The following is a 21058-nucleotide window of genomic DNA, read 5'->3' as shown; positions in this document are numbered from 1 at the left end:
ATCCTGTACACAGTATTTGAGTGAAGTGCGCCAGAAATAAAGGCAAACACTATAATGCCTCACCAATATGGACTAACTACAATGTGTAAACTCAGAATTGAATCTTAGAACATAGCCTAAAGTGGACATGATTATTTTAACAGTCCCTAGATTGTAAGCTCTTACAGCAGTCAACTCTATTCCTGAATTGTAATGGCTATCTCTCAACTTTGAGATGCTGATCCCTTAGTGTATAACCTGATTGGTCTCTGGAACAATGTGTATCTCTGAGACACCTGAAACTCAGAGCTAGAGCTTGGCAGCTATGAATGTCAGTATTAGCGCATACAGCAACTTTTTAAAAAAGAGCTGAGGGGCAAGATGGCGGACTGGTGAGCTGTATGTTTTAGTTACTCCTCCAGGAAAGTAGGTAGAAAGCCAGGAACTGCGTGGACTGGACACCACAGAGCAATCTGACTTTGGGCATACTTCATACAACACTCATGAAAACGTGGAACTGCTGAGATCAGAGAAATCTGTAAGTTTTTGTGGCCAGGGGACCCGCGCCCCTCCCTGCCAGGCTCAGTCCCCTGGGAGGAGGGGCTGTCAGCTCCGGGAAGGAGAAGGGAGAACTGCAGTGGCAGCCCTTATCAGAAACTCATTCTACTGATCCAAACTCCAACCATAGATAGACTGAGACCAGACACCAGAGAATCTGAGAGCAGCCAGCCCAGCAGAGAGGAGACAGGCATAGAAAAAAACAACACGAAAAACTCCAAAATAAAAGCGGAGGATTTTTGGAGTTCTGGTGAACATAGAAAGGGGAAGGGCAGAGCTCAGGCCCTGAGGCTCATATGCAAATCCCGAAGAAAAGCTGATCTCTCTGCCCTGTGGACCTTTCCTAAATGGCCCTAATTGCTTTGCCTCGTAGCATTTCAATAACCCATTAGATCTCTGAGGAGGGCCCTTTTTTTTAATCCTTTTTTTCTTTTTCTAAAACAATTACTCTAAGAAGCCCAATACAGAAAGCTTCAAAGACTTGCAATTTCGGCAGGTCAAGACAAGAGCAGAACTAAGAGAGCTCTGAGACAAAAGGCAATAATCCAGTGGCTGAGAAAATTCACTAAACACCACAACTTCCCAAGAAAAGGGGGGTGTCCGCTCACAGCCACCATCCTGGTGGACAAGAAACACTCCTGCCCGTTGCCAGCCCCATAGCCCAGAGCTGCCCCAGACAACCCAGTGTGACAGAGCACTTCAAATAACAGGCACACACCACAAAACTGGGTGTGGACATTAGTCTTCCCTGCAACCTCAGCTGATTGTCCCAGAGTTGGGAAGGTGGAGCAGTGTGAATTAACAAAGCCCCATTCAGCCATCATTTCAGCAGACTGGGAGCCTCCCTACACAGCCCAGTAGCCCAGAACTGCCCTGGGGGGACGGCACTCACCTGTGACATAGCACAGTCATCCCTCAACAGAGGACCCGGGGTGCACAGCCTGGAAGAGGGACCCACTTGCAAGTCTCAGGAGCCATACGCCAGTACCAAGGACTTGTGGGTCAGTGGCTGAGACAAACTGTGGCAGGACTGAACTGAAGGATTAGACTATTGCAGCAGCTTTAAAACTCTAGGATCACCAGGGAGATTTGATTGTTAGAGCCACCCCCCCTCCCTGACTGCCCAGAAACAGGCCCCATATACAGGGCAGGCAACACCAACTACACATGCTAAGCTTGGTACACCAATTGGACCCCACAAGACTCACTCCCCCACTCACCAAAAAGGCTAAGCAGGGGAGAACTGGCTTGTGGAGAACAGGTGGCTCGTGGACGCCACCTGCTGGTTAGTTAGAGAAAGTGTACTCCACGAAGCTGTAGATCTGATAAATTAGAGATAAGGACTTCAATAGGTCTACAAATCCTAAAAGAACCCTATCAAGTTCAGCAAATGCCAAGAGGCCAAAAACAACAGAAAATTATAAAGCATATGAAAAAACCAGACGATATGGATAACCCAAGCCCAAGCACCCAAATCAAAAGATCAGAAGAGACACAGCACCTAGAGCAGCTACTCAAAGAACTAAAGATGAACAATGAGACCATAGTACGGGATACAAAGGATATCAAGAAGACCCTAGAAGAGCATAAAGAAGACATTGCAAGACTAAATAAAAAAAATGGATGATCTTATGGAAATTAAAGAAACTGCTGACCAAATTAAAAAGATTCTGGACACTCATAGTACAAGACTAGAGGAAGTTGAACAACGAATCAGTGACCTGGAAGATGACAGAATGGAAAATGAAAGCATAAAAGAAAGAATGGGGAAAAAAATTGAAAAAATCGAAATGGACCTCAGGGATATGATAGATAATATGAAACGTCCGAATATAAGACTCATTGGTGTTCCAGAAGGGGAAGAAAAGGGTAAAGGTCTAGGAAGAGTATTCAAAGAAATTCTTGGGGAAAACTTCCCAAATCTTCTAAACAACATAAATACACAAACCATAAATGCTCAGCGAACTCCAAATAGAATAAATCCAAATAAACCCACTCCGAGACATATTCTGATCACACTGTCAAACATAGAAGAGAAGGAGCAAGTTCTGAAAGCAGCAAGAAAAAAGCAATTCAACACATACAAAGGAAACAGCATAAGACTAAGTAGTGACTACTCAGCAGCCACCATGGAGGCGAGAAGGCAGTGGCACGATATATTTAAAATTCTGAGTGAGAACAATTTCCAACCAAGAATACTTTATCCAGCAAAGCTCTCCTTCAAATTTGAGGGAGAGCTTCAATTTTTCACAGACAAACAAATGCTGAGAGAGTTTGCTAACAAGAGACTTGCCCTACTGGAGATACTAAAGGGAGCCCTACAGACAGAGAAACAAAGAAAGGACAGAGAGACTTGGAGAAAGGTTCAGTACTAAAGAGATTCGGTATGGGTACAATAAAGGATATTAATAGACAGAGGGGAAAAATATGACAAACATAAACCAAAGGATAAGATGGCTGATTCAAGAAATGCCTTCACGGTTATAACGTTGAATGTAAATGGATTAAACTCCCCAATTAAAAGATATAGATTCGCACAATGGATCAAAAAAAAATGAACCATCAATATGTTGCATACAAGAGACTCATCTCAGACACAGGGACACAAAGAAACTGAAAGTGAAAGGATGGAAAAAAATATTTCATGCAAGCTACAGCCAAAAGAAAGCAGGTGTAGCAATATTAATCTCAGATAAAATAGACTTTAAATGCAGGGATGTTTTGAGAGACAAAGAAGGCCACTACAGACTAATAAAAGGGGCAATTCAACAAGAAGAAATAACAATCGTAAATGTCTATGCACCCAAACAAGTTGCCACAAAATACATGAGAGAAACACTGGCAAAACTAAAGGAAGCAATTGATGTTTCCACAATAATTGTGGGAGGTTTCAACACATCACTCTCTCCTATAGATAGATCAACCAGACAGAAGACCAATAAGGAAATTGAAAACCTAAACAATCTGATAAATGAATTAGATTTAACAGACATATACAGGACATTACATCCCAAATCACCAGGATACACATACTTTTCTGGTGCTCATGGAACTTTCTCCAGAATAGATCATATGCTGGGACATAAAACAAGCCTCAATAAATTTAAAAAGATTGAAATTATTCAAAGCACATTCTCTGACCACAATGGAATACAATTAGAAGTCAATAACCATCAGAGACTTAGAAAATTCACAAATACCTGGAGGTTAAACAACACACTCATAAACAATCAGTGGGTTAACAAAGAAATAGCAAGAGAAATTGCTAAATATATAGAGACGAATGAAAATGAGAACACAACATACCAAAACCTATGGGATGCAGCAAAAGCAGTGCTAAGGGGGAAATTTATAACACTAAACGCATATATTAAAAAGGAAGAAAGAGCCAAAATCAAAGAACTAATGGATCAACTGAAGAACCTAGAAAACGAACAGCAAACCAATCCTAAACCAAGTAGAAGAAAAGAAATAACAAGGATTAAAGCAGAAATAAATGACACAGAGAACAAAAAAAAACAATAGAGAGGATAAATAGCACCAAAAGTTGGTTCTTTGAGAAGATCAACAAGATTGACAAGCCCCTAGCTAGACTGACAAAATCAAAAAGAGAGAAGACCCATATAAACAAAATAATGAATGAAAAAGGTGACATAACTGCAGATCCTGAAGAAATTAAAAAAATTATAAGAAGATACTATGAACAACTGTATGGCAACAAACTGGATAATGTAGAAGAAATGGACAATTTCCTGGAAACATATGAACAACCTAGACTGACCAGAGAAGAAATAGAAGACCTCAACCAACCCATCACAAGCAAAGAGATCCAATCAGTCATCAAAAATCTTCCCACAAATAAATGCCCAGGGCCAGATGGCTTCACAGGAGAATTCTACCAAACTTTCCAGAAAGAACTGACACCAATCTTACTCAAACTCTTTCAAAACATTGAAGAAAATGGAACACTACCTAACTCATTTTATGAAGCTAACATCAATCTAATACCAAAACCAGGCAAAGATGCTACAGAAAAGGAAAACTACCGGCCAATCTCCCTAATGAATATAGATGCAAAAATCCTCAACAAAATACTCGCAAATCGAATCCAAAGACACATTAAAAAAATCATACACCATGACCAAGTGGGGTTCATTCCAGGCATGCAAGGATGGTTCAACATAAGAAAATCAATCAATGTATTACAACACATTAACAAGTCAAAACGGAAAAATCAATTGATCATTTCAATAGATGCTGAAAAAGCATTTGACAAAATCCAACATCCCTTTTTGATAAAAACACTTCAAAAGGTAGGAATTGAAGGAAACTTCCTCAACATGATAAAGAGCATATATGAAAAACCCACAGCCAGCATAGTACTCAATGGTGAGAGACTGAAAGCCTTCCCTCTAAGATCAGGAACAAGACAAGGATGCCCGCTGTCACCACTGTTATTCAACATTGTGCTGGAAGTGCTAGCCAGGGCAATCCGGCAAGACAAAGAAATATAAGGCATCCAAATTGGAAAAGAAGAAGTAAAACTGTCATTGTTTGCAGATGATATGATCTTATATCTAGAAAACCCTGAGAAATCGACGATACAGCTACTAGAGCTAATAAACAAATTTAGCAAAGTAGCGGGATACAAGATTAATGCACATAAGTCAGTAATGTTTCTATATGCTAGAAATGAACAAACTGAAGAGACACTCAAGAAAAAGATACCATTTTCAATAGCAACTAAAAAAATCAAGTACCTAGGAATAAACTTAACCAAAGATGTCAAAGACCTATACAAAGAAAACTACATAACTCTACTAAAAGAAATAGAAGGGGACCTTAAAAGATGGAAAAATATTCCATGTTCATGGATAGGAAGGCTAAATGTCATTAAGATGTCAATTCTACCCAAACTCATCTACAGATTCAATGCAATCCCAATCAAAATTCCAACAACCTACTTTGCAGACTTGGAAAAGCTAGTTATCAAATTTATTTGGAAAGGGAAGATGCCTCGAATTGCTAAAGACACTCTAAAAAAGAAAAACGAAGTCGGAGGACTTACACACCCTGACTTTGAAGCTTATTATAAAGCCACAGTTGCCAAAACAGCATGGTACTGGCACAAAGATAGACATATAGATCAATGGAATCAAATTGAGAATTCAGAGATAGACCCTCAGATCTATAGCCGACTGATCTTTGATAAGGCCCCCAAAGTCACTGAACTGAGTCATGATGGTCTTTTCAACAAATGGGGCTGGGAGAGTTGGATATCCATATCCAAAAGAATGAAAGAGGACCCCTACCTCACACCCTACACAAAAATTAACTCAAAATGGACCAAAGATCTCAATATAAAAGAAAGTACCATAAAACTCCTAGAAGATAATGTAGGAAAACATCTTCAAGACCTTGTATTAGGCGGCCACTTCCTAGACTTTACACCCAAAGCACAAGCAACAAAAGAAAAAATAGATAAATGGGAACTCCTCAAGCTTAGAAGTTTCTGCACCTCAAAGGAATTTCTCAAAAAGGTAAAGAGGCAGCCAACTCAATGGGAAAAAATTTTTGGAAACCATGTATCTGACAAAAGACTGATATCTTGCATATATAAAGAAATCCTACAACTCAATGACAATAGTACAGACAGCCCAATTATAAAATGGGCAAAAGATACGAAAAGACAGTTCTCTGAAGAGGAAATACAAATGGCCAAGAAACACATGAAAAAATGTTCAGCTTCACTAGCTATTAGAGAGATGCAAATTAAGACCACAATGAGGTACCATCTAACACCGATTAGAATGGCTGCCATTAAACAAACAGGAAACTACAAATGCTGGAGGGGATGTGGAGAAATTGGAACTCTTATTCATTGTTGGTGGGACTGTATAATGGTTCAGCCACTCTGGAAGTCAGTCTGGCAGTTCCTTAGAAAACTAGATATAGAGTTACCATTCGATCCAGCGATTGCACTTCTCGGTATATACCCGGAAGGTCGGAAAGCAGTGACACGAACAGATATCTGCACGCCAATGTTCATAGCAGCATTATTCACAATTGCCAAGAGATGGAAACAACCCAAATGTCCTTCAACAGATGAGTGGACAAATAAAATGTGGTATATACACACGATGGAATACTACACGGCAGTAAGAAGGAATGATCTCGTGAAACATATGACAACATGGATGAACCTTGAAGACATAATGCTGAGCGAAATGAGCCAGGCACAAAAAGAGAAATATTACATGCTACCACTAATGTGAACTTTGAAAAATGTAAAACAAATGGTTTATAATGTAGAATGTAGGGGAACTAGCAATAGAGAGCAATTAAGGAAGGGGGAACAGTAATCCAAGAAGAACAGATAAGGTATTTAACGTTCTGGGGATTTCCAGGAATGACTATGGGCTGTTAATTTCTGATGGATATAGTAGGAACAAGTTCACAGAAATGTTGCTATATTAGGTAACTTTCTTGGGGTAAAGTAGGAACATGTTGGAAGTTAAGCAGTTATCTTAGGTTAGTTGTCTTTTTCTTACTCCCTTGTTATGGTCTCTTTGAAATGTTCTTTTCTTGTATGTTTGTTTTCTTTTTAACTTTTTTTTCATACAGTTGATTTAAAAAAGAAGGGAAAGTTAAAAAAATAAAAAAGAAAAACAAGGAAAAAAAGATGTAGTGCCCCCTTGAGGAGCCTGTGGAGAATGCAGGGGTATTTGCCTACCCCACCTCGATGGTTGCTAACATGACCACAGATATAGGGGACTGGTGGTTTGATGGGTTGAGTCCTCTACCATAGGTTTTACCCTTGGGAAGAGGGTTGCTGCAAAGGAGAGGCTAGGCCTCCCTATAATTGTGCCTAAGAGCCTCCTCTCGAATGCCTCTTTGTTGCTCAGATGTGGCCCTCTCTCTCTAGCTAAGCCAACTTGAAAGGTGAAATCACTGCCCTCCCCACTACGTGGCATCAGACACCCGGGGGAGTGAATCTCCCTGGCAACGTGGAATATGACTCCCGGGGAGGAATGTAGACCTGGCATCGTGGGACGGAGAACATCTTCTTGACCAAAAGGGGGATGTGAAAGGAAATGAAATAAGCTTCAGTGGCAGAGAGATTCCAAAAGGAGCCGAGAGGTCACTCTGGTGGGCACTCTTACGCACACTTTAGACAACCCTTTTTAGGTTCTAAAGAATTGGGGTAGCTGGTGGTGGATACCTGAAACTATCAAACTACAACCCAGAACCCATGAATCTTGAAGACAGTTGTATAAAAATGTAGCTTATGAGGGGTGACAATGGGATTGGGAAAGCCATAAGGACCACACTCCACTTTGTCTAGTTTATGGATGGATGAGTAGAAAAATAGGGGAAGGAAACAAACAGACAGAGGTACCCAGTGTTCTTTTTTACTTCAATTGCTCTTTTTCACTCTAATTATTATTCTTGTTATTTTTGTGTGTGTGCTAATGAAGGTGTCAGGGATTGATTTAGGTGATGAATGTACAACTATGTAATGGTACTGTGAACAATCGAAAGTGCGATTTGTTCTGTATGACTGCGTGGTATGTGAATATATCTCAATAAAATGAAGATAAAAAAAAAAAAAAAAAAAAAAAGAGCTGAAAAACAGCCCAGACTTCAATTAGAGATATGAATGAAGCAGATCTGGTTAAGACTAGGGCAAACCAGGACAAAAGGTAAAGGTCAAAACTGACTGTGTTTTAAAATTTCAACTTCCATATGAGACCAAGGGAAGAGATGTCTATTTGGTGCAGGATCTATATTTTCTAAACAGTGTAACTCTACAGTAGGTTTGTTCAAACACCACAATTACATGTAACTTTGAAAAGGAAGTGAGATACAGTAGGTTAGTATAGGTTAGAGTGAAATAGTGACACATCCCAAAGTAATTTGGGCAGAGAATAAAAAATATATTTACAGCCTCCCCCCACCCCAAGGAGCTGGGGGAAGGTGCAGAAGTGTTGGACATCCTCACCTGGACTGGTGTTGATGTTGTCACAAACATTGGGACTGGCGGTTTGATGTGGTGAGCCCTTGACTATGGGACTTGCCCTTATGAAGCTTGTTACTGCAAAGGAGAGGCTAAACTTGCATATAATTGTGCCTAAGAGTCTCCCCCTGAGTACCTCTTTGTTGCTCAGATGTGGCCCCTCTCTCTCGTTCTAACTTAGTCACCTCGGCAGGTAAACTCACTGCCCTCCCTTCTACATGGGACCTGACTCCCAGGGGTGTAAATCTCCCTGGCAATGCAGGATATGACCCCTGGGGATGAATCTGGACCTGGCATCGTGGGATTGAGAATATCTTCTTGACCAAAAGGGGGATGCAAAATGAGACGAAATAGTTTCAGTGGCTGAGAGATTTCAAATGGAGTCGAGAGGTCACTCTGGTGGACATTCTTATGCACTATATAGATAACACATCTTAGGTTTTAATGTATTGGAATAGCTAGAAGTAAATAGCTGAAACTACCAAACTCCAACCCAGTAGTCTGGACCTCTGAAGATGATTATATAATAATGTAGATTACAAGGGGTGACAGTGTGATTGTGAAAACCTTGTGGATCACACTCCCTTTATCTAGTGTATGGATGGATGAGTAGAAAAATGGGAACAAAAACTAAATGAAAAATAGGGTGGGATGGGGGGATGGTTTGGGTGTTCTTTTTTCACTTTTATTTTTATTCTTATTCTGATTCTTTCCGATGTAAGGAAAATGTTCAGAAATAGATTGTGGTGATGAATGCACAACATGATTGTTCTGTGAACAGTTGATTGTACACCACGGATGATTGTATGGTATGTGAATATATTTCAATAAAACTGAATTAAAAAAAAAAAAAGAACTAAAAAAAAAAAAATTGCTCCTAGAACCCAGATTCCACAGTAACTCTTTCCTTGCTGTGCCAGTTTGAATGTATTATGTCCCCCCAAACGCCATTATCTTTGATGTAATCTTATGTGGGCAGATGTATCAGTGTTAATTAGATTGTAATTCTTTGAGTGTTTCCATGGAGATGTGCCCCACCCAACTGTGGGTGATGACTCTGGATAATTTCCACAGAGGTGTTGGCTCACCCATTCAGGGTGGGTCTGAATTAAATTACTGGAGCACTATATAACATCAGACAGAAGAAGCAAGCTGCTACAGCCAAGAGGGACACTGAAGAAAGCACAGGAGCTGCAGATGAGAGACAGTTTGAAGACGGCCACTGAAAGCAGACTCTTGCTCTGGAGAAGCTGAGAGAGGACAAATGCCCCAAGAGCAACTGAGAGTGACATTTTGAAGAGGAGCTTCAGCCGAGAGAGGAAAATCCTGGGAGAAAGCCATTTTGAAACCAGAACTTTGGAACAGACGCCAGCCACGTGCCTTCCCAGCTAACAGAGGTTTTCCGGACACCATTGGCCATCCTCCAGTGAAGGTACCCTATTGCTGATGTGTTGCCTTGGACACTTTATGGCCTTAAGACTGTAACTGTGTAACCAAATAAACCCCCTTTTATAAAAGCCAATCCATCTCTGGTGTTTTGCATTCTGGCACCATTAGCAAACTAGAACACTTGGCAATTTGTTTTGTTTTATTTTATCACAAAATTTTCTTTTCTTATTGTTGAACAAAACTGACCCTTGCTGACTTCTCCGTGGGGACTGATGATTTCTCAGAAATGCATATGCTCTCCTCATGCTGACTGTAGCTGGACAATGTGGGAATTTTCCAAATGGGTTTCTTTTTTCTCCTAAGTGGGTTGGCCTCATTTTTTGGAGGAACTGGGGAAGGAGTGAAATATTCCCAGCGTGCTCTCACATCCCCTCTGGGATCTAAGACCTTGGTCACTGGGGAAAAAGACAGTGGCCCAGGGAGACCTGTCTCCCCCACCCCACCCCGGCCCCAGCATCTCAGTTAAACTTAGGGGGCATGGGGGACACTGGCCGTCAGAGCCACTCCCCAAGTGGACTCTGTCTAGGTCAGGCCTGAGAGTCCAGAAGGGCCACACTGTAACTTCCGTGGGCCCCTGCCTCCATAGCAAAATATGAAAAATTACATTTTGTGAATGCAGTGGTATAAAGATGAATAAAATCCAGGTTAGGCTTATTCTTATGTATTCACACTTCTTGGGTCCCAAAAAGAACCCTGGGGTCTAAGAACAGCTTCTGCTGTGCCTGCTGGGAAAATTGGCCCTGGGCCAGTGGGCTATCAATCACAGCCCTCCCCCCTCGCCCCGTCCCAGTCCAAACACCCATTTTCTGCCAAGGATGCTGGACTGGGGAGACAGCCCTGCTGACCAGGCCCTGGCACTGCTTCTCCCTTCCCCAAAGAGTCTAGACCCGACCCCCTCAGCACCAGCCTCACTGTGACCCGGATGGCCCCTAGGAAGAGTCTCTGTCCCTCGGTTTATTCAAGGTCACTGGGGAATAACCAAACCAAGAGGGACAGCCTGAGCTCACCACACTGAGTCCTGCTCAAGCACCTTAGCCAGGCTCTGGGGTTCACCAGCTGACACTAGCTATGCAAGTCCCCAGCAGGTTTCTCATCTGTGGGGTGGAGATAAGGTGTGGGTGGAGATGCACTTCTCGAGGGGAGTGCGAGGACTAAAAAGACATAAAGGCTTGTGGCCTCTTAGCTCTGGCTCATAGAAGCACCCCAGCCAGTGGGGACTACTAAAATTAATCAGCGGTGGCAGTCTGCTTCCCCTAGAGCCTGCCCCAAACCCTGCTTTCCCCTACTCTTGAAGCCTTCAACCTTGGCCTGAGGATCCTTTGGTGTGAGCTGGTTCTGGAGATGGCAGAACCCAAACCCACCGCCCAGGAGTTCTCAGCCAAGAGACCTCTCCCCAGCATCACCAGCCCTCTCCTTCTGGAAAGGAAGCAGCACCTCCCTTTCCATACCAGCAAACAAGAGGCCCACCCACCTTCTCCAAGGCCCTCGCCAGCCCCTGCCCTGTTCTCAGGAGACTCCCTAAACTTCAGCACAGCTTTCCGTTTCTTCCCGGCAAAGCAGGTCAGACACATTGCTGTGTCTAATGTTTATCTTCTTCCAAGTGTGGGTACAAAATCCTTTTTCTCCACCACTTGCTACTTTGCTCTGATTACAATCATCCGGCTGGTACATAGTTCTCAGTTACTGTTTTCTGAGGACTTAAAGGTCTGCTCTCTCCCTCCTGACCACTTCCACTGAGGGGTGCTTTGAAAAGAGCATGGGGCTTTGAAGCCAGCTGGAGCTGGATTTAATCCTGGCAGCACGACTTACCAGCTGGGTGACCTTGGGCAAGTCCATTAACCTCTCTGAGCTATGGATTGGTTATTTGACTGAAATGACGGAAAAATCTTATATTCTTTAGCAGTGGGACTCCCTACTAGAAGGAAAACTGGGTGAAAACTTTGAAAAGCCCTTTGAGGTTGGGAGGAGAACTACAGTTGGCTGCTTTTGTCTGACAACCAACTTTTGTTTGGTGCCTGGAGTAAGCAAGTTGAGGGGGGAGGGCAGGATGCTTGGTGTAATTGGGGGGGTTCTTCAATGCTTGGTAGAAGAAAGCAAAGGAGAAGAGCTGAAGCCACTGGCCAGATGGAGGATCCTGGATGTCCCACAACACTTCATACCCAACCTGGCCAACATGGAACCCATCGTCAACCCCAACCGCCCTTTTCCTTCTTCCTCATTGTTCTAGTTTGCTAATGCTGCCGGAATTCAAAACACCAGAAATGGACTGGCTTTTATAAAGGGGGTTTATTTGGTTACACAGTTATGGTCTTAAGGCCATAAAGTGTCCATCAACAAAGGGAACCTTCATTGGAGAAAGGCCATTGGCATCAGGAAAACCTCTATTAGCTGGGAAGGCATGTAGCTGACATCCACTTGCTCCCCGGTTGCGTTTCAAAATGGTGTTCTCCAAAATGTCTGCATTCATTTCCAATAGCCATCTTCAAAATGTCTGTCTCATTACTCTAATAAGTAATGAAGCACTTTTTATACTTTTGAAGGAGCACACAGCTACAGTGTGTTCTTCAAAGTGTCCCTCTTGGCTGCAGCAAGTTTGCTCCTTCTGTCTGAGCTTATATAGTGCTCCAGTAAACTAATCAAGGTGGGGCCATGCCTCCATGCAAATTATCCAATCAGAGTGATCACTTCTGGTTGGGTGGGTCACATCTCCATGGAAACAACCAAAGAATTACAATCTAATCAACCCTAATAAGTCTGCCCACACTAGATTACATCAAAGATAATGGCATTTTGGTGGACATAATACATTCAAACTGGCATGTGCATCTTGGTGAGAACACTGCTCATCTGATCCCAAGCCCAAACCAGCCCAGGGGTTGCCCACATCAGAGAGTCTTAACTCTTTTATGCTGCAGATCCTCTGGCATCTGGACCTATGGACCCCTTCTCAGAATCATGTTTTTAGCTGCATCAAATAAAATACATAGGGATACTGTGGTGGCTTGGGTTATGTACCTCCAATTTAAATACATTCTTAGTCTTAATTCCTAGGGGTGTGAACCCATTGTAAATAGGACCCCTTGAAGATGTTATTTTTCGTTAAGATGTGGCCCAACCAAATGAGACTGGGTTTTAATCCAGAATACTGGAGTCTTTTATAAGGAGAAGAAATTCAGAAATAGTGAGAGAAAGCCATGGGGAGGAGCCAGAGAAGCTGTAAGTCAATGGAACCCAGAAGAGAAAGGAAAGGACATCACTATGCAATGGAAACGCCAAGGAACCCAAGGATTGACAGCTGGCCAGCCAGAGCGCAACTGACCCCCGGAAGATGCCAGTCTTCCTAGCCTCTGAAACTGTGAGCCAACCATTGCATGGTATTTGTCATGACAGAAGAAACCGATTATAATGAAATATAGGTAGCAAAATATTAAAACAAATGTGTGATACAGGACTATAAGTGTTTCTTCATTAGCACATTAAATAGCAAGACTCACTGGAAGCTCTAAGTAATGAAGCACTTTTTGTACTTTTGAAGGAGCACATTTCAGGATACCTGCAATAGCTGTAGTGTGATATGGAAAATATGGGTTTCTATTGGTGACTACGTCCCAGATGCTGCCCCCACCACAGTTTGTTCCCTCCCATACTGGAAGGAAATGCTAAATGTCAGTTAGAAGTTAGAGAAATAAAGAGATCACTTTCCTCCCATTCAGGTTCATGGACTCCTTAAATTGCATGGACTCTAAACTGGAAACCCTTGACCTAGATACTCTGTTTTGCCTGCACTGTCCTCTCTCACTCACCTCTCCTAAGCAGCCCCCAGCACTGGTGATTTTACCTCCTCAATGGTGGGCACGTCTGCTCAAACCTTCTTATTCCCACCGCTCCTGCTCTGGGTTGGGGCCTCATTGTTTCTCTCATCCACCACTGCAGCAGTCTCCTAGCAGGCCTCCCCACCTCCACTTCACCCATCCTCCACCCCAAACCCAGTGACATCATTCCAAAATGCAAACCTGCTGCGTCACCCCATGTTCTGAATTCTTCGATGGCTCCCTACATCGCCAAATGGCAAAATCCAACAGCCTTTGCAAGGCACCAAGGCCCTCATCCAGCCCTGCAGCCCCATCTCCCCACACTCCCACTCTACCTGCCATGCTGAACTACGTGAGACCCCCAGAATACACCAGTCCTTTGTGCCAGTTCCTCTGCCTGCAATGTCTTCCCCAAGTTATCCACCAAGCAAACGTATGATGTTATAATCATTCAACACATCTGTCTCTCCACGAGGTTGTAAGCTTCCTAAGGGCAAGAACTAGGTCTTTTTTCCTTCAACTCCCCCAAACCTAGTTCAGTGCTAGGTGCCCAGTGGGTGGGCCTTCAATGAATACTAGTTGAGTAAACAAAGATAAGACCAAAAAAAAAAAAAAAAAAGAATACTCAGCCTCTGAGTCCTGAACACTTGGGAATGGGGTGAGCAGGGGCCAAAAGGGATGCTGTGCAATGAAAAACATTCGATTTTTCTTTTCTTTTCTTTCAATTACTGCCCAATTCCCCACTCCCTGGGAATGTCGAGTCGGGTGTGTTTTGATCTATGATATGTGCCATAATTCCCCGAATTCACTTCTCTTTTCTCTGAGGGATCCCTCTGTTATATTATATACACTCCTCAGTTAAGGACTGCATATTTCCCTTACCATAAGGCTCACCATTTTGGTTTCATTAAATACAGAGTTCTTCCATTGCATGAAGAATAGGATTAGATTTATAGAAATTCAATTTGCATTTGGCTTTTTAGGAACAAATGTTTTCCGCAGCCAAGTCACCACTCTATCTGTCAGGCCTCCTGAAATTATAGTTTATAAGCTCTCTTTACTCCCTTCCGGTGCACTCTCCATTTAACCCCTAGTGACCTGGATCTGTTGACGCTGTGCTCTGGGCACCGGGCCATCTAATCCGATGGCCTTTCCTTGGGTTCCTCTGTCTCTTCCTCTCTGAGGCATATGATGCTGTTGACCATCCCAATTCTTCCTAAAATCCTCACACTCCTCGCCTCCATGTCCTTTCCTCCAAGATATCTGCCCCTCCCCCTGGCCTCTGAGCTTCCAGGTCTGTTTGTTCATCCAATTTCCGACTGAACGTCTCCACTTAGACGTCTCAAAGGCAAACCAGGTAAAGCAGATGTGTGATATATGCCATCTCAAACAGGCTCCTCTTCCTGCTTTTATATCCCTACAAGTGGCACCACTGTCCGTCCAGTGCTTCACAGCTATCTCCCTCCTCTCGTGCCACAAATCCAACTCACCGCCAAGCCTTAAGCTTTTATGTCCAAAATACATCTCTCAGTTAACCCACCTCTCTCCCCCACAAGTCTTAAGCTCTGTGAGTGCTGCAACCAACTGTCTGTTTCTGTTCATTATTATAAACCCAGTGCTGAGCACAGACCAGGCACACAACAGAGACTTGGTAAAGACTTGCTGAATGAGCGAATAAATGAGTGAACAAACCCCACTTTGCACGTGGTAAAACGGAGGCTCTGAGCAGAAAAGCAATTTGCCAACCCAAGGTTGGCTCCAGTGCCTGGCTTTTTCCCTTGCTCTGAGCATGGGGTTATGGCGTTCCTGGCTGCCCAGGCCTTTGCCTGCTGTCCCGAGACCCACGGCCTTACCCGAGAGCACCGTGAAGACGGCCGCAAAGGCGTTGAGCTTGAGCCCGTCGATGACATTGCTGGAGTGGAAGAGCTCGAGACACATGAGGCTGAAGCCAACCACCAGCAGGAGGATGTAGAGCACCTCAGAGACCACCGACAGCCACAGAACCCCTGTGAGACACAGGCAGAAAGGCCATGAGAAGAGAGATGGTAGGTGGGGACTCTCCCTGTGACCATCCCATCCCACGCCCACCATGGCAACAAATTGTTTCAGGATAAACCTCAGTTCTAAGGGTGGGTCCTGATTGGCCTAAGGCAGTCGTGGTAATCTCCTCACCAGTGACTGGCTCAGGAGCCCAAGCCTAAGCCAATCAGAGCATGACCTTCTCTGGCTGACAATTATTATTAGTCCAGGGAGTCACGTGACCAATAAGCAGACCATTCAGATTTGGGGTGGGGAAGACTTTTATCCTGCGGCTGGATGAGAGGCCTTCTTTTCTCCTCATCTGATAGGTGACTGCTGTCTGTAGCCATCTGATGGCTTTGGAAGACACCAGCCTCAGGGTGACACTGACAGGGTAGTGGCCTAGTAGAGTGATGCAAGGATGACTTCACTGGGTCCTGAAGCATCTCTAGACCTCCCTTATAGGAGATAAATTTCCCTACTGGTAAGCTGGCTTGTGTCAGTCTCTATGTTATCTGCAGCTAGAAGCATCGCATTTCATACACACATCATTTTTGCCCTCAGGGGACACCTAGATTATTACCTGCCTGTACCTTACCCCACTTTTTTCTAGAAACCAACTCTGCTATTCCCACTGTTTCAACCTTGCATTTCTCCCTGGAGAAATGTTCTGATGTGATCCTGACACACAAAGGCAATTCGATATGATCATCTGACCTGGAATTGGCCAATCAAAGCCCTTCTCCAGGAATCTCATCTTGGAACCACTGAAGCAGACAGGGAGGGGGAAGCTCAAATAAGAGAGCAGTATGACAATATGAACGCCTGGTTGCAGTTGTTCCTGAAGGCCACTGTCTCCCCTGTCCTCCAGAATTTGGGCTGTGCAGCCTTTCTCTGTATTCCATGAGACAGCTCAGCATCTTTTCCTCCTGAATTGGTCATTTGCAACCTAGTATCATTGTTTTCCCTACTCAACATCATTCCCCGCTTCTTCTCTGTGCTCTTTCTTTGGAAAGCCCCTGTCCTCTCTTGGTCTATGTAGTTCCACTGGGGCTGACCCACATCCCAGCTCCATGTTGGGCACACTACTCAGATCTGGCAATCAGAGCTCCATGCCCCTCCCTTGCCCCATTCCTGTCATTGGTTCAGGAATGGACCTCTTTGAGCCTGTGTTTCTTCATCTATAAAATGAGGATAATAACACTGGTCTCAGTATTGTGCTGTGAGGTTCAAGTATACAGCAGTGTAAAGAGCTTGTGCCTAGCGTAGAGTGAGAGCCCAATTCACTTCGGCTATTATTATAGACATTATTACTATTGTATGGGAGATACGTGGTGGGATTTATCCAATGGTGACTGGAAATGGAGCTCAAAGTCTCCGGAGTGAGGTCTAGGCTAGAGACAAGGTCAAGAGAGAGAAACAAAATTGTGGGAGCAGATAAGATTTCTGAGAAAAAGGATGGAGGATAGAAGATGGAACCAGGGACAAGTTCACGTGACCCACCTTCCAGCCACACTAACCAAGTGGAGTGTGACTATGTACCAGGCCTGGCCAATCAGGGAAGGACACATGAACCAAGTCAGTTCAAGGAGAGTCCGTCACAGAACTTTTTTCTGGAACCACTGGGAAAGAGATTCTCTTTCTTCCACTGGGTTTGAGGCTGGGAGGATGTAAAGATGGAGCTGGTTGAGTCACCAGGTGGCAAAGGCCTTCCTGAGAGTAAAGCCAATGCCAGGGAAGGCAGAGCTGAGAGATGGAGGAAGATTGTGTCCTGATGACATTGTTTGAGCTCCCAGATCAAGCCATGCCTGAAGCCCATCCCTTTTTCTTTCAATCACATGAACCAATTAATGTCTCCTTGTTGCCCAAGCCAATTTGAGGCAGAATTTCTATCACTTGCAACCAACAGCCCTGATCTTCAGCTTTTCCATTCTCTGAAGTTTTCAAACTTGTCCTTTCCTTCTTTCTACCTGAAATGTCCTGGGACATTAAGTAAACACTATTGAATAAATAGCACTCAATACAATCTATTGAATGAAGCAAACAAAAAAGCAGCAAATTCCAAGTCCATATCTGCTCCCTGATGGAGAATCCAGATTCTGAAACTTCCACTATCATTCCCAGCATGACAGGGCTTTTAGAGCTTTGAATAATTTTTTTGGCTACAAAAACATCACCTCTCTTGGGCAATCCTTTGGATTTCTGTATGAGAATAATGTACTCTTGGTGGCCTCAATGTTGTTAAAACACCCCCTGGCACCATACACCCACAGCCTCCAAGGCCCTTCGCTGGGCCTAAGGCCCACCTGACAGCAGGGAGGAGAGCAGGAAAGGCAGGGTGAGCTGAGCCAGCACCAGAAGGGTGGGCTGGCCTGGCTGAGCCTGGAGGACAATGCCCCTTAAGCTCCCCAACACCCTGTGGCCCTACCAGCAAGCTTCACCTTGGACTGCTGTGGCCCCTCTTCACTGCCTCTCCAGAGACCACAACCTCCTACCCCTACCTCATGGCACAGGTTGCTGATCCAGCTGCCTCTTCTGTACCCACCCCCACTCTCCCAGGGCCAGGCCTCCATCCCTCCCACCTTCCCACATAGCAGGGCTCAGCTCTGCTCTTTCAGACCAGATGGAAGATTAGATGGGGCTTTGGGGAGGGCGTGGGATGTTCTGGGTTCTTCTTATTCCCACTAGATTGATTTCCTTGTCTTCCCACTGGGCTCAGGATCATCTGCCTGAAACCCTCAGCCCACCCAAGCAAAGGAAGTCAATAATAGTAATGCTTCTTGTTATGTTCATAATAATAATAATTATTACAAGAAGGGCCAACTGTTCAGTGTTTCCCATGGACAGTGTTGGCTCTTGCAGTGTTTCTGCCTTTGGAAGATTGCTCTTGGGCAGCTGGAGCACCCCGTACTCATCTTCATTCAGAAAGTGCCTGGGAAATCACATTTGCCTCTCTGTGCTGTTGTCAACCAATGGCTACCCAGTAGGGCCCTGCCCTTAGCCTCTGCTGGGACAAATCTGGGAGTAATTCACACTGAGATGGCTCAGTCTAAAGCTCCCCTTCCTAGATTTGACCCTTACTTGCCTCCCCCCTCATTCCCCAATTCCCTTTCCGGTCTCCACTGGCCCCATTTCCTTTATGAACAACTTGCACATGAATCCTCATCTCAGGGTCTGCTTCTAGGGGATCTGACCTCAGATACAAGAATTCACATGCATTGGTCCCAGACTCTCATAACAACCCCTTACCGGTGAGAAAACTCAGGTTCAGTGAGATGAAGCAGCCGGTCTACACAGCTGGGTATAGATATAGGCTGGATTCAAACCCAGGCCTCTCTGCCCCCAGAGACTCTCCCAAGAGGTAGTAAGCTGGCAGGATAGTGTGGCCACTTTGAGCTCATGTCACTCCTCTGCTCTTGGGCTGGCCACAGTGGCCTGTCTGGGTGTGGGGACATAGGGTTCCCTGGCCAACACCCTCATGCTAGATGCTCTCCAGCATCCCAAGCAATTCCTGGTCTGGGATTCCTAGAAGAGGATGGCCAATGAGTGGAAGAGGTGGGTCCTTTGGTTCTCAGCAATCCTGAGCCCAACTGACCACAGGGTGCGATGGGGAAGGAGGCCATAGAGTGGAGAAGATGGGTCTTGAGGGTTCTTGGAAGCCAGGCTGAAGATGCTGGACTTGACCCATGTTAGAGAGGCAAGTAAGGATGCATTGAAGGGTCTTAGCAATGGAAGGACATGATTTTGGGGGTTCTGGAGGATCATTCTAGCAGGAAAGCCAAGAAGGGACTGAAAAGAAAGGAAGTATAGATGAGAAGGCCTGGTGGGGGCTTTTGCCACACTCTACAGGGGAGAAGATGGTGGCTGGCACTGGGGCAATGAAGGAGGTGAGCACAAGTGAGCAAACTTGACATCTGAGGGCTGGACTCAGTGGGCTGCTGACCTGTGAGGGTGGAGGACAGGGATAGCCCAGCATGGTGCCACGTCTGTGGCTTGGACAACTGGGCAGACAGCGACGTCCTCCACCGAGAATGGGAAGACGCTATGGCAGGAGGACAACGAGGCCACTTCTGGGAAGACAGAGTTGGCATTAGCTGCAAGTCATCATGCAGGAGTGTCCAGGAGGCAGCGGAGCTCACATAGAGATTCAGGGGCCCTGGCGAGAAGTAGGCACCCCTTAAATATTTGCTGTTATTGGCAAAAGATAGCAGCTAAAGGCATGGGAGAGGAGGAGGGAGGGACTCTGGAAAGCATGTGGGCAAAAGAGAAGAGGGCGGAAGGTGGAATCCAGGAGAGAGGAGACGGGCAGGGGGGCAGTGAAGGTGCAGCACTCGGTGGCTGCCCCATGCCCCCCTGGCCCTCAGCGCTTCCGTGCACACCTCCACCTGCCAGCACCTGCAGCTTTTTACCTGGAAGCTCGTTCTGGGCCCCAGGGCCCACTCCACCCACCTATGGGGCAGGCCAGACAAATACTAGAGCATTAAAACCCTCTCCTTCCCACCCCAGCAGCAGCCCTCCACCAGTGCTTCCGTGTGTATTACCTGAGCTGGGTAATGCAAAGGGTACGATCTACAAATTTGTGTTGCCCAATGGGGGAGAGTGGTGGTTTTAGAGGTGTTGAGCCATCACGTTAAATTGTCTGAATCAAAGAGTGAAAAAGCTATTTGCTTTTCAATTATTTTTTAATTCCTGTTATCTCAATCAAAAGAGGCTCCGCTTGGTGCTTACTGTCCTTAACACCTTTCTAACACTTGTGACTTTTTTTTTTAAAGCAAAGAGGGCTCAGAATCCCCAGCAGTTCCTGGCTGGCTTTGAATAACACGTGGACAGGCACCCTCTGTGATGGTAACTGTCCACCACCACCACGCCCCCCATCCCTCCGTCCTTCCCATCCCACCCTCCCACCCCGGCATCCACTCTCCTCCCTTCTCTGCCCTACCCTGTGCCCCGGGACTGCCTCCTCCCAATTGCATCACCCAACTGGGGGCTCGATTCTCCATTCTCGGAGATGCTGATGCACGTGAAAATACAAGAACCAATTCTCTAGAGCCCCTTTTACACGGATAAAAAAGTGGATTAACTTAAGGAAAATTTGAGTCAATGGTGGGAGACTGTATATTGGGGTCTGGTGAAAGTGGTATGGGAGTAATTGAAATGGTAATTGCTGCACACTGAAGGCTCACTGTTATCATCAACAAAGTGGAATGCGCACGCGTGCAGCGAG

General features: G+C 44.9%; 1 protein-coding gene across 2 annotated transcripts in view; it reads right to left on the bottom strand.

Moving 5' to 3' along the window:
- GSG1L (GSG1 like) overlaps window positions 1-21058 on the bottom strand; it is a 249325-nt gene that overhangs the window by 78035 nt on the left and 150232 nt on the right. For both annotated transcript variants that reach the window (XM_037814946.1, XM_037814945.1), the window contains exon 3: window positions 15669-15821. In XM_037814946.1, coding sequence (XP_037670874.1) covers window positions 15669-15821 — 153 coding nt within the window. The remainder of the gene's footprint in view (window positions 1-15668; window positions 15822-21058) is intronic.

The sequence above is a fragment of the Choloepus didactylus genome, chromosome 21 (genome assembly GCF_015220235.1).
Source record: "Choloepus didactylus isolate mChoDid1 chromosome 21, mChoDid1.pri, whole genome shotgun sequence".
NCBI lineage: Eukaryota > Metazoa > Chordata > Mammalia > Pilosa > Megalonychidae > Choloepus > Choloepus didactylus.
This window is presented reverse-complemented; position numbering and strand designations above follow the sequence as displayed.